Source organism: Sinocyclocheilus grahami, unplaced genomic scaffold (genome assembly GCF_001515645.1).
Source record: "Sinocyclocheilus grahami isolate Dianchi unplaced genomic scaffold, SAMN03320097.WGS_v1.1 scaffold732.1, whole genome shotgun sequence".
Classification (NCBI taxonomy): domain Eukaryota; kingdom Metazoa; phylum Chordata; class Actinopteri; order Cypriniformes; family Cyprinidae; genus Sinocyclocheilus; species Sinocyclocheilus grahami.
The window spans coordinates 136117-152353 of record NW_015505911.1 but is presented as its reverse complement, the minus strand read 5'-3'; the positions used below and the strand labels follow the sequence as shown (position 1 = coordinate 152353).

Sequence of the window (16237 nt, the reverse complement as noted above, 5' to 3'; positions counted from 1 at the left end):
GTTAATGAGAATCCCTGAAAGTATCACATATATTTTAGACAACTTGTTAATTGTATGAGTGCCAGTTTATTGTTACGAAAAACAATTGCAAGGTTGTTTTTGACAGTCTTTGGTCTTATAAATATACATTTAAAATATGTAAAATATTTGATATTTTAACCAAATATATATTTAAACTATATTTAGACAAAAATCAAACATTCAGTCACATCACACACACACAAATAATATGAACAAATATTTGTATTTAACTATATTTACACAAACATTCAACCACATTATGATAACCTAGGCTATGTGCCGAATGCTTGTGTTCGGTTTGTGTGTAATTTCACAGCCGCCCACACAGCCAGGCAAAAGCAGTGTAGTTACGTCATTGCCCCCAGCATCCAGTAATGAATGGCCAGAGCCGGTGACGTCACTACAGGGCGGGGCTGCGCCATTTTGAATGTTGAGAGAAGTGCAGGAGAACAGAGCTGTGAGGAGGCTGGGTCGCAGGAAGAAAGCCTTAGGACCTTAAGATTTAGGCGTAAACGAAAGGACTACTGAAAAGAGCTTCTTTCTGAGGTCCGTCTTCATCCATTCCCAGACGAACTGCTTGCAATAAAATGAATCCGGCAAAGTTATCTGGACAGTTCTGTTAGCAAAAATTAGCAGCATCAAGCGAAGGTAAGAGCCGGAAGTGACGTAATAGCGGGCCCGAGCGCGTACTTTTCCTTCAAAATACAGCTAGAATAATCTAAGCTTTTAATAACATTTTATATGCACATCGTTGTAAGTTTTAATATGCCTACATTTTAAGCATTAATACTTTAGAGAATTATCTCAGGCCACTTTATTGTAATTGTGACAAACTAATGTCAAATAAAGACGAATAACAAAATAATGTCGTTACTTACTTTTTTTATGTAATGGAAGATACATATTTTATTTTCAAAATGGTGTAACCCCGTTTTATATGGTATATCAGTTATTTATTAATAATCTAAATACATTGCACTTTAACTTAGGTTTCAAGATCTTAATGTAATTTATTCATAATTAACAGATTTAAGGCAGATTGATTAATTTAATATTTTCTAAATGTATAATGACTATATATATATATATATTAAAAGGAACGTCTAATGTTGGCGCATCTTTATGTATCAAGCATCATTAGATATAATAAAATGGGCATTGCTCCACTGCACTGTGGCAATTCAAACTAAACTCCTTATGAAGCTCTTTGGCATCATTTAGCTTCAGCAGTATTAATATTTCAGTATCGTTTACCACTACTAAGTTTTATGATAAATAATGTTACAGCCCCGCTGGCTGCAAAAACATCAGCAATATTAAATAAAGTGCATGAATACACACCCAGGTACAGTAGACAGTACAGATTTCCAGAAACATTGCGTTGTGAAGATATACCCTGCGTCCCAATGTGCATACTATCCACCCTATATGCCCTAAATAGTATTGAAAAATACTAATATCACAGAATTTAGGATGGATAGTATGCACATTGGGACTCGGGCATGTAGTTTATGAATGCATGTAAACATACAGGACCCTAGAAGTGCCTCCTGGAAAACTATTATGGGAAGAAGAAGAAAAAAAACGGGTGACTTTTGGTGCTCCCAAGATTCGCAGAATAATTAATGCAATCGCTTCCTTGCAGGGTTTTCCTGTGCTTACTTGCTTGACTAATTCATAGAATTCAGGATATCTAGCTGTTAATCTGATAATCGCTCACTTTTCATATTAAATCTAGTTTTATGCTATTAATTGCATTTCTGTTCCATTTTTCAGAATCTCTCGTCCAAGCGCTTTTATTTTGAAAAACGGCATTTCCGGCGACTCTCTTGGAAATCGTGCTCTGGTCGCTGCCTTCACACTGCTTTATCAAGACTAGGGTCCGACATCGCCACTCTCGCCATGGCAGGTAACTTGGCAAGTTTATGAGCTGCTCAAGCAAAGATTGTATGAAGTCTATTATGTTATAGCAATAGCTTCGATTTGTTACAGTGAGTGCAGCGGTCGTACTGAAGCAATCATCGGCATTACTGATCCGCTGACAGTAGCCTAGCCTCTTAGCTGCCTCGTTTCCCTCCAGGTAGCCAGCAAATCGGCTAAACTGATTTGGATCGGGCTTTATTCACACTGTGGCGATCGTTTGAGTACTGAGGCTGCTCTGTGATCACGAGTGGCCCAGAGCGCAGGGTGTTTTAGTGATGAGCTGCATTTGCGTGGAAACCCACTCAGCATTGTTAGCGCGGTCGGGCTAACGCTACGTGGGGTTTAATATGTCAGTTGTGAAAATGAATGGGTGTTGGGCAACGAGTTCCGCTTCTCTTTCTCTGTGTATATGTATCACCTGGCCTGGAGTATAAATGTGCTCGACATCTCGGCCTCTTTAAATCACCTCCATTAAAGTAGCGAAATGTAACCGGCATCTGCAGAGTCCTGTGCAGTCACACCGTGAGAACCACCAGCATCCGCAGCGATCACAATCCTCAATATGTTGCTGGTTATGAGATTTCAGTCCATCGGAATAATTCTCAACAGAATCGGTCAGATCAGTCGTTACGCTACGCGGTGGGAGGATTCACTTTGCACTGAATGAAAAAAAAAATCAACCCTCCACAGACATAATTATTGTCGATTATGGGTTTAATGACATATTTGTGATTATATATCTTTTATTATTGTGTTATGTATTTGAAAGTGTGTGTATATATTTATATATATATATATTCATCATATAATAGTCATTAGTGCTGTCAAACGATTAATTAATCGCATGCAAAATAAAAGTTTTTGTTTGCATAATGTGTGTTCTGTGTATATTTATTATGTATATATAAATGCACATACATACCGTATATATTTTGAAAACATTTACATGTCAATATTTATATTCATTTAATTTATATTATAAATAAATATATTTAATATAAGCAACATTTTTCTGAAATATATAAATGCGCATATACATAATAAATATACACAGTACACGCGTATTATGCAAACAAAAACTTTCTTTTTGCAATGCGATTAATTGTTTGACCTCACTAATATTTATATATATTTATTTTCATTTGACTAAACGTATGTAGATTAAAAAATAATAATAATAATTCCAAGAAATTGTTCAGATACTTTCAGAAATGCTCTCGAACGTCTCTTTCTCTCTGTATAGCCAAGTGAATAATTTGTAAGTTTGAACAATTCCTAAAAATGCTGCCTTTATTGTATTTACTGTAAAATAATGATTGGCTGGCTTGTTAGTTATAATAGGATAAAGAAAAGTCCTGTTTTTATTTTAGAATCTTTGAGAAAAGTCCTGATGACCTATGACATGAATTTTGTACTTTTAAGTATACATGAAATTAGGGCTGCAAACCGATTAATCGCATTCAAAGTAAGTTTGTTCACATACTATATGTGTGTGTACTGTGTATTTATGTATATATAAATACACACACATATATGCATATATTTGTATGTGTGTGTATATATGTTTATACTTGTATATCATTTATATAATCTAACATGTATGTGTATATATACATAATAAATATACACAGTACACATACATATACAGTTGAACTTTTATTTTGAATGCAATTAATCGCGATTAATCGTTTTGCAGCCCTACGTGACATTTTGTTGGGGTAAAAAAAAAGAAGTTATTTTTTCCTTGTAAATGTAATTAAGAAAAAGATCATTCATTCCATCATTTTAAGTAAACGGGTAAAAAGATCGACTGAATTTAAACTTTTTCAATATAAATATCTGCGGAGGGTTAAGCTGTACTGTTGTTGGCTGCCACAGTAATGGTAATATGTCAGGTCATGTCCGCCGCATTTGCATGGCTTGCAGCGCTTAAAGGGGTCATATGATGCTTTTTTGAAGATCATTATTTGGTGTATTTGGTGTAACAGAATATGTTGACTACTGAGTGTGAATTTCTTTAAAAATGACAATTTGAAAGCTGAGAGTCCTGAGACCTTGTTTCATATCAGAAGTAGTCTGCTCTGTATTGTATGTCTGCACGTTGTCAGTTTCCTATTTGCTGTGCGACGTATTTTTCACTGCCTGAGAACGTGTGTAGTGAGAGTGGCATTGATTGTCGGGGATAGCAACAGTAACTAAGAAGGGGGAGTCTTTGCGAACGGTCAGTTAAAAGTTCCTAATAGATTTGAGATTTCTAAAACCATCAAAAATATCTTCCCCAGCCTTGTCTAAGGTAAATTTTTCTATGTGGGCTGCAACAAAGTTTAACTGGCGTTTTGTGGTTTCAGGAGCCGGAGGCGGGGGAAACGATGTGCAGTGGTGCTTTTCACAAGTGAAAGGTGCGATCGATGATGACGTAGCCGAAGGTGAGTACCGGTCCGAATAGTCTCTTCAAGTATAATCAGGTGATTTATGGACCAGACTTTATGTGGAGAGTCAAAAGTGTGCAAAGGATGTTAGTGTGTCCCCAGTGACATGATAGACACTATAGAGTGCAACAGTTGGGATCCAGAAGTAAAAACCATCCTCTTTCTCCATAAGCAAATATATTTTTATGATGGCTTATAAACCTTTAAAGGCAGAACTGTTGTGAGCTCCAGTGTTTTTAATGAGTGGTGCTTTTGTTGAAGCCACCCGTTCACAATATTTCAACTTTTTTTTTTTTGTAATTTGATATTGTATGTTTAATTGTGCATTTATCTTATCAGCAGTCACATGAGAAAAATTATTGGCTTATTGGAATCTACTTGAAATTTAATATACACCCTTACATTTATATAAGGATTGTTAATATAATATAATATAATGTAAGTATTTTTTAAGTATTTCCTCCATTTATATAAATACATAGTAATACATATCAATGTTTATGATCATACATTTTTACAGAAAAAAAGAATGTAATACTCCACATGTTGAATTTCATGATTTTTTTCCCACCACAAGATAATCTGATTTGAATGGGTTGATTAAAACATGATGAATGCAGCTCTCTGCATGTTTGCGACTGAGACTTAAATCAGAAAATGGAAATATTCCAATCTTCTAGTATTTATAAGAAGCCTCATAAATAGTTTGACTAATTTAATCTTGCTTTGTGCTGCCAGTAATGTAATACTTTCAGCTGTGCTTAACACATATTTAAAGGGATAGTTCACCCAAAAATGAAAATTCTGTCATTAATTACTTTCCCTCATGTTGTTCTAAACCCGTAAGAACACAAATTAAGATATTTTTAATGAATTCTGAGAGCTCTCTGACCCTCCAATAGGCAGCAATGTAATTACCACGATCACGGTCCAGAAATGTAGCAAGGAGATCGGTAAAATAATCCATGTGACATCAGGGGATCAACCGTAATTTTACGAAGCTACGAGAATACTTTTTGTACGCAAAGAAAACAAAAATAACGACTTTATTCAACAATTCGTCTCGTCCGCGTCAGCCTGGTGCCATTTTGGAGAATATCCACTGAATGCAAACAGCGTACGCTATTCTGTGTCAGCGGCGTCACGCGGATATGCTGTTTTCATTCAAATCAAAGCATAAAAACAACTTAGAAAACGTATCCGCATGACGCAGCTGACACAGAATAGCATACGCGGTTTACGAAGATGAACGGAGGTCTTATGGGTTTAGAACGAGTAATTAATGACAGAATTTTCGTTTTTGGGTGAACTAACCCTCTAAATCCATTTTTCCATGTTTAAACAGATTTTCCTTCAAAATCATTGCAAAAATGCAGAAAACCGGTCTAGATGAGAAACTAGTCTACTGACACCAGTCTATTTTCAGTAAACTTCATGACCCAAAAATGTCATACTATTCATGATGTTGGTTAATTATATAACAGACAAAATATAGAATATAGGTGTGTAACGATACACTCGTGTCATGATTTGGTTCAAAACGTGATGCTGATCTCACAATACAATACAGTACTCTCACAATACTTTAACAAAGCCGGAATAGAGTTTAAATGTTACTTTTTATTATTACTTCTAAGACATACAATAAACAGTTAACAAAAAGTACCATTCATTATGGAGAATATCCACTGAATGCAAACAGCGTACGCTATTCTGTGTCAGCGGCGTCATGCGGATATGCTGTTTTCATTCAAATCAAAGCATAAAAACAACTTAGAAAACATATCCGCGTGACGCAGCTGACACAGAATAGCATACGCGGTTTACGAAGATGAACGGAGGTCTTATGGGTTTAGAACGAGTAATTAATGACAGAATTTTCGTTTTTGGGTGAACTAACCCTCTAAATCCATTTTTCCATGTTTAAACAGATTTTCCTTCAAAATCATTGCAAAAATGCAGAAAACCGGTCTAGATGAGAAACTAGTCTACTGACACCAGTCTATTTTCAGTAAACTTCATGACCCAAAAATGTCATACTATTCATGATGTTGGTTAATTATATAACAGACAAAATATAGAATATAGGTGTGTAACGATACACTCGTGTCATGATTTGGTTCAAAACGTGATGCTGATCTCACAATACAATACAGTACTCTCACAATACTTTAACAAAGCCGGAATAGAGTTTAAATGTTACTTTTTATTATTACTTCTAAGACATACAATAAACAGTTAACAAAAAGTACCATTCATTAACAAGAATCGAAATATTCGTGGTTCTGCTTCACTAAAAATACAGAAATATGTTAGAGACATATGCTTGCAGTCTCTCTCCCTGACAACATACGTTTAAAACGTTTATTAGTTCGTTTATCCGTGTTTTTGTTTAAATAAAATCCTAAATGTCTAAACTTTCATTTTGGGTGAACTTTGCACAATACATTTTGTTGTTTTCTTGCATTTTTTGTGTTGCGACATATTGTGACACAATATATTATTACACCCAATTATATTACACTGAATATATCATAAATATTCAATATATCACCCAGCCCTACTACCTGTCATTTATAGCTGTAAATGTGTAATATTTCATGATGCCACATGGATAAAAAGAAAGTTCTTATGCAAACCTAAAGTCCAAGCAGATCTTCACCTCAAGTCTCCAGTTTGTATTTTACAGGCCTCTTATCAAAGTCTTCAGGCTTGATTCAGTGACTTTGTTTCAGTTTTGGCCCCCAGGGAGGTTAGACTTAAACAAAGGGCCGTTGCATTCTGCTTTTCTCCTGCTTTCTTCTGCTCTACTGGTTTATAAAGGGTTAAATTGCTGTGAGTCAGTCTACAGCCCATCGTCTCAGGAGCATATATTGCGGCAGGAATCTGGGTTACAGATCTGCATGTCACGGTGCCTTTTTATTTAAAGATTCATCTCGTTGAGTCAGTCAGTGACTCTCTGACTTTTGAGGTTAAATGTGTTTGAAGCAAATCGCACATTAAATTATGACGGCGGAGGGTGTTTTTGGCAAGATCCCTGTTGCTGTTGAGATGGATCAGTTGTGTATATCTTTTGGGGGGACGAGGGGGGAGGAAATCTGACAGATGTGTCTGTTTCTGCCCGTCCTACAGCCGATATCATCTCTACTGTGGAGTTCAACCACTCAGGGGAGCTGCTAGCCACAGGGGATAAAGGCGGTCGAGTTGTCATCTTCCAGCAAGAGACTGAGGTGAAGGATCAGGCCGTTTCATAGTAACATTATATCCGCTTTCAATGTCTTTCTCACAAAAACGTGCTTTTCTTTTTGCAGAACAAGAGTCAGCCACAGTGCCGTAGTGAATACAATGTTTACAGCACATTTCAGAGCCACGAGCCTGAGTTCGACTACCTGAAGAGCTTGGAAATCGAGGAAAAGATTAACAAGATCCGCTGGCTACCACAAAAGAACGCTGCACAATTTTTGTTGTCCACAAATGGTTAGTAGAGTAGTGGGGCTCTGTGGAGTCTTATTGTTAGCGCAGACCAATCAAATCTCTTTATTTTACTGAAGGATGGAGATGAATATGTAATGCGAACCTTGAACCCTAGGATTTCATAATAGAAATGCTGGGGGTTTATTAGATATAAAATGGCAGATTGTCATTTATAATTTAAAAACAATTTGTAATTCTAAAATTCTCCCCAAAAAATGATATTTATAATCAAAAAGAAAATAAAACAAAATGTACAAATCTATTTCTAAAATTCTCCCCAAAACGTTGTAATTTATTATATAAAAAAAGCCAAATGAACAATTCTCATTCTAAAATCCTCCAAAAAAGATGCATCTAATTAATAATAAAAAATAAATAAATAAAAATCTAGTTCTAAAATTCTCTCTAAAAAAGTAATATATAACTTAAAAAAAAATAAAATAAAAATCTAAGTAAAAAGATTGAATATTATGTTTTACTTTGTCATATAAAAATATGTATTACATTTATTATTCATTTTTAGGGCTATATGTGTTTTGTTTTTTTTAAAGTGCATGTTAAATTATTTAAAAAATAATTGTGTATGAGTATTTGCTGAGAATATCTACCAGATGCAGATAATTCCAAGGTTTTACATTACTGTGATTCACAAAAACATAGTGGATTGTTTTATTATTAATTTATTTAGTTCATTTAAAACATAAAATATGTCTGTCTTGGTTCATTCATTTAATAAATTGTTGTCAAGACAACTACAGTTTTTATTACATTTATGTATTCATTTATTTATTGTTTTGCTAACAAATACCCAATTAGCAACACAATGCTTTTATTTATTATTTTTTTATTAAGACTTAATTCTTGTATATGGTTTTATATGACTCTTAATATCAAATAAACTTTTAAGTCCCTGCAAATTGCAAAATTGCCGTCCTGTATCACAAACTAATGTATCATTAATTTATATGGCAATGCATGCTGGGATTTATTATTATAATTTTTTTTAATCACTTTTGAATTGAAATGTTAAACAATTACTTGAAATCTTTGGGGTTACTTCTTTTGGTCCTATGGCTTTAAAAGTGCAGCACTATACAGACTGATTTATACTTACAATACAGTCAATACCAAATCGATATTTTCAACTGGAGACGCTTTTAATAACTTCTGTGAGTTGATGTGAGCTCTGCAAATTCTCCAGATTTTTCCCTGACTCACTGATGCATCTCCATGCTGTCTATAAATACAAACTCTCCGACATGTTATGCAACCGGTGTGTATTTAAGACTTGAATAGACTGAGTGCCGATCTTCTGCTCACCCACACACTGAAGGAAGATATTTGTGGGACAGAGTTCAGATTAGATGTGGGAAAAATGTCCAGATGTTTTCAAAATTTGGTGAACTGTCAACTTGATTCGTTATGCCAGTCAAACTACCTCTTATTACTCATGGAAATAGGCTTGGGGGTTTTTTCTTTGTGGCTCTCACAATTATTTTTAGCATGAGTCAGAGGGCAGATCCCTCATTAGAAGCTGATGTTATTCTGTACTTTCGATTGCAGATAAAACTATAAAGTTGTGGAAGATCAGTGAACGTGACAAGAGACCAGAGGGATACAATCTTAAAGAGGAGGATGGGCGCTACAGAGATGCTGCTACCATCACAACTCTACGGGTGAGAAACAATGCTTGTTTCCAAATAATAAATAAAATAAAATTCGAAAAGGTTGAAGCGAATTACAAAGACGTTCACAGTGGGCTGTGTTTACATTAATCTCGTGTCATAAAAGCATTCTGAGCCGAGGTGAAATTACACGACTCTTCAGCACAACTCTAGCGCTCTTCAGCACTCTTCTTCGTGAGCATTTGAGTGTGTGGATAAAAACTAGATTAGAGCGCCATCTACTGTTAAAATCTAAGCTCAGAATCGATTCAGGAGAGAATCGCGATGCATTTGGAAGATCTCAAGTCTCAATCCACTAATCGATTCTGCATCAATTTATCGTCACAGCCCTACTCAAGAACATTGATATTGACATAAAATCTACCCTTATATAATATGTTATAATAATCGAAGATTAGTGAATATTATAACCGTTTTTATGCATTTGCGCTACCATTCAAACATTTGGGTTTAGTAATATTTTTAAATTTTTTTCTTTAATAATACACAGTAAAAGCAAACATATAGTGATATATTATTACAATTTAGAACTGTATCAGCAATCATTACTTTATCTTATTTTGTGTTCCGAAGATGAATGAAGGTCTTACAGGTTTGGAATGACATGAGGGTGAGTAATTAATGACTGAACTTTCATTTTTGGGTGAACGATCCCTTTAATGCATCCTTGCTGAAAAAAAACCCCCAAACAAAAACAACTTACTAACCCCAAATTGTGAAAGGTAGTGTGTATGTGCTCTCCATTTGTGTTTTTGCTCTCAATAACTGTTATATATTCATAAAAGCAATTATGTTTGGCCTCTTTGTGCAGGTGCCAGTATTCAGGCCTATGGATCTCATGGTGGAGGCCAGTCCGCGGCGGGTCTTTGTCAACGGCCACACCTACCACATCAACTCCATCTCGGTCAACAGCGACAACGAGACCTATCTGTCTGCAGATGACCTGCGCATCAACCTGTGGCACTTAGAGATCACAGACCGCAGCTTCAGTATCCTATAAAGGGAAATATGAATTATTTTGGAGAATATAAAGGAGCATTTTGTTGTTAAGTGTTTGTTGATTTGGGTTGTGAATAGGGATGCACCGATACCGATACTGGTATCGGGCCAGATACTGGTATCGGGCCAGATACTGGTCTCCTTTACTCGTTAAAATGCCCCGATACCAAACGCCGATACCACACAGCATGTGATAAGCGCCATATTCAAACAAAGAAACACCAACAACAGACAGCAGAAAGGAGTTAAGGATGTCTACTACGAAGTATATGTATGCAATTAATATAATGTTAAACATTCAGTATTAATGCCTGTATAGCTGAAATGCGCGAGCTGATAAACAAAGCACGCTGAGTGGATTGAGCACGTGGCGGCGCAGATGCGCGAGCTTGTCGAGTGAATATATCTTTCTCACAGACATATATAGTAGTTCGGTCATATATGTCAAAACTAAGTAAGTAAAACAATGCACAAGTTACTTAACGGTAGGGAGAGAGAGAGAGAGCGCGCGCAATTCTGTTGTGTGATCTTTGATGTTCACTCACTTGGCACACACATCATTTGGATTAAAACTAAATAGTAAAAATAAGACCATTTATAGGGGCATTCACTATAAACATCATTTATTTTCAACCTTGGGCATACACGACTTTCTGGCGAAAGTGAATCTAGCAACCTGTGTGAAATGGTATCGGCAAGTACCAAAAATAAAATTATCGGTATCGGGCGAGTACTGGAAAAAGTGTTATCGGTGCATCCCTAGTTGTGAATGTCATGTTGAAATGTCTATTGACACCTGTCAGTGTGTCAGTTCAGCGACGATATGTGGCTTTAACTCTGCATCAGATGTTGTGGACATAAAACCAGCCAACATGGAGGAGCTGACGGAGGTGATCACAGCCGCAGAGTTCCACCCTCACCAATGTAACACGTTTGTCTACAGCAGCAGCAAAGGCACCATCCGCCTATGTGACATGCGTGCATCAGCACTTTGTGACAAGCACTCTAAATGTGAGTTATATGTGCTGGCTGCATCATATATGCCACTTAATCCAATTTGATTGTTTTCCAAATAGTGTATACTGTGATGTCATGTGCTAGTCGTATAAAGGTGTTCGTTTCTCTGCTTTGTCTAGTGTTCGAAGAACCTGAGGACCCCAGCAACCGCTCTTTCTTTTCTGAAATCATCTCCTCCATCTCAGACGTGAAGTTCAGTCACAACGGCCGCTACATGATGACCCGAGACTACCTGTCCGTCAAAATCTGGGATCTCAACATGGAGAATCGACCCGTTGAGACATACCAGGTGAGTTCATAAATGGACAGAGTAGCTAGCTATAGCGATCTTCATTTCATTTGTTTTTGCTCAATTTGTCCAATGAAAATATTACCTATAAAGCCACAGCAGAGCTGTAGTGTGTTTCCAAGCAATGCACAATTTTTGAATGAATGGGAAAACCGATGATTTAACGGCCCATTCATAAACATTTACTTCATTAAACGCCCGTTTAAACCAGTCGAATGAATAAATGACTGAATCATGAATGATGAAATTAATGACTTAAGATATTTATCGCCATCCACTGGCAGTTTTTTGTTTTTAATTTATAATATTTTATTTCATTTAAAAAAGTAATTTCATATTTCCATAATAATAATAATAAAAAGCATTAAAGGGATAAGTCACCTAAAAGTTAAACCAATTTTATTTAATTTAATGGTTTTGCAACTGTTTACTTTGTCTTGTCCAAAGAGGTGGACTTTTTTTTGCAGCAAAAGATGATTATATTTGTTAAAGGGTTAGTTCACCCAAAAATGAAAATTGTCATTAATTACTCACCCTCATGTCTGGAGCAAAAGATGATTATATTTGTTAAAGGGTTAGTTGAAAAAATGAAAATTGTCATTAATTACTCACCCTCATGTCGTTCCAAACCTGTAAGACCTCCGTTCATCTTCGAAACACAAATTAAGATATTTTTGATGGAAACAGCAGCATACAGAGCAACAGCAAAACCTGGATTCACACATCCTCAGATTATCACGCACCAGCAGCGCTTCTGAGAACAGAGAAGAACAATCAAATAATATAAGCAAAAAAGAATAAAATAAGTAGGCATACACTAAATATATATCAAACAAATAATTAACAAATTAAAATGACAAAACTAAAACACACACTGAATCCTTCTATGCGCTTTGAAGAACGGCATAGTTGTTTTCCTGTCAGACATAAAAATATATAGCAGGCCTACCTCAGTGTACGTGTCTTTTTAAAAAAAAAAATTTAAGCAACATGTCGACATGCAGCGCTGCCTGCTAACTGTTAGACCCGCGGCAAAAACACCATAACAAAAATCCTCTCAATTTGTGGTTCGGGACTTTTCATCCACTGGTCATATGTTTCTATTCACGGCGTGTTTGCAGCAGCATTGAGCAATATAGCCAATCACAGATGTATCTGTTGATTTCATGAACGCAATCCACTCACCACCAAAAATGCCGGTGTTCTGAATTCTACACGTTTGCGAATTCTCTCATTAAAACAAAGAAAGTGTAGACATGATGTAAATAAGAGATTAATTGTACAGTGTAAAGCTTCTTTAATTATTTTTAATTAACTTAATTGTGAGATCGCAATGATCTTCAGTAAGATGAGTGACAGATTTCCAGTGATTATAAGGGGTGCGCACTATATAATCCATTCAGAATTTACATACATTCACTCACGGATTCACTCTCTGGTAACCATTTATCTAATATTGCCACTTGCCATTGTGTTACGTATACTACATCAGTTAACTAAGTGAAGGCGAAGCAGGTGCTTGCTCTGAGAAATATGTCTGTATGCACGCTGCACGTCTCAACGCGCCCGTGAGTAAACAAATACTGTGTATAGCATTATTTTTTCTTTTACCATGCAGCAAACGTAAAAATATTTGTGAACAATTTTTTTTTTAAACCGTATAACTTATAGTATTAATTGGTTAAAAATCTTTCTTTCAGTTAACAGTTAAAGGGTCAATATGAACATCCCTAAATCTGAGCGCTCTTTTACCCTCCATAGACAGCAAGGATATTACCATGATCAACGCACAGAAACGTAGCAAGGACATCGGTAAAATAGTCCATGTGACATCAGGGGTTCAACCGTAATTTTACGAAGCTACGAGAATACTTTTTGTTCGCAAAGAAAACCATTACAGCATAATTCATTCAACAGTTCTTCTCCCCGAGTTACCGTCTTCCACCATTTTGGAGAGTACCCCAGAACGAAATCAACGTAATGAGCAGTTTACGTTCAGCATGCGCACGCTGTCTACTAAATGTGAACAGCGCTGATTACGTTCAGCAAAAATTGTTATTATTGTTTTCTTTGCGCATAAAAAGTGTTCTCGTAACTTTGTGAAATTACCGCTGGACCCCTGATGTCACATGGATAGGGCTGCCGCGATAACCGCAATATTGCAATACCCGCGCTATTGACGAGCAAACCGCAGAGGAATGCAAGAACCGCAGCAACCGCGATTTTTGCGTGTTTTCTTTTTTCATGGGGTTATGCCCTTCTCGTTTTACACTTAATGCATGTGTACTGAATATTAAATAAGTTAGTAATGATAACATAATGTGTACCATTATGATTTGTACAGATGCTCCGTAGATTTGCACTTAACAAGCCTAAACAGACAACGAATGAGAGAGAGATCAACTGAGCGTGTGCGATTACTTGCGAGTCATATATATTTGTTAAAATAGGTTGCTATGTCCAAGGAAAGCCAAATCTCTGTCTTAGCATCAACGCATTGGTCAGCTGAGCCTTCTAACATGACGCTCAAAGTTAAAATGATTTCAACAGCATTTTTCATTGTCTCTCTTTGAATAAATCAGCGTTTTTGAACGTGTAGTTAAATGAACGGTTTAAAGACTCGCTCAAAGACAGTCCCTTTCCACCACCTTGTGGCGCAACAGTCTAACTGCACTGACTGACAGCCCGTCTAGAACGCACGCAGGTGGAAATATCAATAGAAAGTCTCTTGTCCAGTCGGATTTCGAGGATCAGAACGAACTGTTATACATATAGGCTAACAATAGCCTAATATTCTTATTGTCAGGTTTATGTTCTGTTATGTGGATCGTTATTTTGTCATCCTCTTGTTTACTTCACTTCCTGTTTCAATGCTATTTGGTTTCCGTTTCATTGGTTTCTGAATATGACCTCGATATATCGTAACACATACACACACAGATTTTGTATATATATATATATATATATATATACATGTATATATATATAGCGATAATACCGCATACTGCGCACTATTGAGCCACTCAAAATTACCACAAGGGAAATTCCTTCACCGCGACAGCCCTACACATGAACTATTTTACCGATGTCCTTGCTACGTTTTTGTGTGTTGATCATGGTAGTACCCTTGCTGTCTATGGGAGTGATTTAAATTACAAAGAATTGACTGAAGTGACATTTTTGAAAGTAAGGCATTTCAATAACTGACTAATAATAGCATTGTCATTGCCAATAAATTTAAATTACTGAACCTAAACAGGAGTCTGATAAAAAAAAAAATTGTAAGATGGATATCATTCAAATATATGTATGTACGGATAGAGAGACTGTCTGTCTGTGTGTGTCTTTCTGTCTGTCTATCTCACACACGTCATCAAAGAATCCTGGAAAAAAATTATATTGGTTTAAAAAAAAAAAAAAATCACTGTTTCAGCCAAAATAATAAGCAGCAAACTGTTTTCCCATCAAAATTCATAAGAAATTATTCTTGCACAGCAGATCAGCATTTTAGAATGTAATGTATATATTTAATGTGGTACATTTAAATTGACAATACATGGGTCTCTACAACACAATTTCAAAACAGTTATGTAAAAATTTTTTTAAATGTATGTTTGTTATAAGTATATATGTTTAGTTTACGTTTTACAACAAAACATCTAAGTATCATCAAGTTACGAAAGGGTGTTTGGAATAAAATGAGTACTTAACTTTTTGGGGTAATTAAAAACCCATAGGAAAATTAATCTTCTGGGTTTTGCTGTCACTCATTCAGCACTCTTAACAGACAATTAAAACAGAAAATTCTATATGAAAAAGTATATGTATGAAAAGACTACTTTAGTCAACATTAGGGGGCGCTACCTGCACTATTTAAAAGTGTAGGATTAAGGTTAAACCTTCAAGTCAGCAGTTTTGCCTCAACCGATTGGGAGTATCTTGACACACCCAGATATTTCTGATTAACATTCATGGCTTAGATGAGGTCGTCATGGATTACGGAGTCATTTTTCTGTACATGAGCATCAGGTTGATTTATTGCCTCTGATACAGCAGTGAAAGTTAATACTGGAGATCATAGTGTTGTGTTTTTGTCTTCCACAGGTCCACGAGTACCTCAGGAGTAAGTTGTGTTCTCTCTATGAGAACGACTGCATCTTTGATAAATTTGAATGCTGCTGGAACGGAAATGACAGGTTAGACTTTTCACGAGCCTGTATTATATAATTTCCATAATAGAAGAGTGTCCTAAATTTAAACACTTAAGAGCAATTTCAATTCAATTCAAGTTTATTCGTATATCGCTTTTCACGATGCAAATCGTGGCAAAGTAGCTTTACAGAAAATTAAAATTATACATTATATTTAGTAATAGCTTATCAGTGGTGACTGTCTCAAGT

The 16237-nt window shown here is 35.9% G+C and overlaps 1 protein-coding gene across 2 annotated transcripts in view; it reads left to right on the top strand.

Annotated features, from left to right (window-relative positions):
* Nucleotides 1–422: 422 nt before the first annotated feature.
* The window catches only part of ppp2r2ab (protein phosphatase 2, regulatory subunit B, alpha b), a 23836-nt gene continuing 8021 nt past the window's right edge, over nucleotides 423–16237 (top strand). Inside the window, exons 1-11 of one of the 2 annotated variants that reach the window (XM_016244738.1) lie at nucleotides 621–669; nucleotides 1555–1609; nucleotides 1798–1930; nucleotides 4293–4370; nucleotides 7506–7603; nucleotides 7685–7850; nucleotides 9411–9523; nucleotides 10344–10521; nucleotides 11378–11542; nucleotides 11668–11837; nucleotides 15942–16033. In XM_016244738.1, coding sequence (XP_016100224.1) covers nucleotides 1924–1930; nucleotides 4293–4370; nucleotides 7506–7603; nucleotides 7685–7850; nucleotides 9411–9523; nucleotides 10344–10521; nucleotides 11378–11542; nucleotides 11668–11837; nucleotides 15942–16033 — 1067 coding nt within the window. In that variant the 5' untranslated portion in view covers nucleotides 621–669; nucleotides 1555–1609; nucleotides 1798–1923. Of the gene's footprint in view, nucleotides 670–1554; nucleotides 1610–1797; nucleotides 1931–4292; nucleotides 4371–7505; nucleotides 7604–7684; nucleotides 7851–9410; nucleotides 9524–10343; nucleotides 10522–11377; nucleotides 11543–11667; nucleotides 11838–15941; nucleotides 16034–16237 lie in introns of both variants that reach the window. The other variant, XM_016244737.1, reaches the window with a different exon arrangement.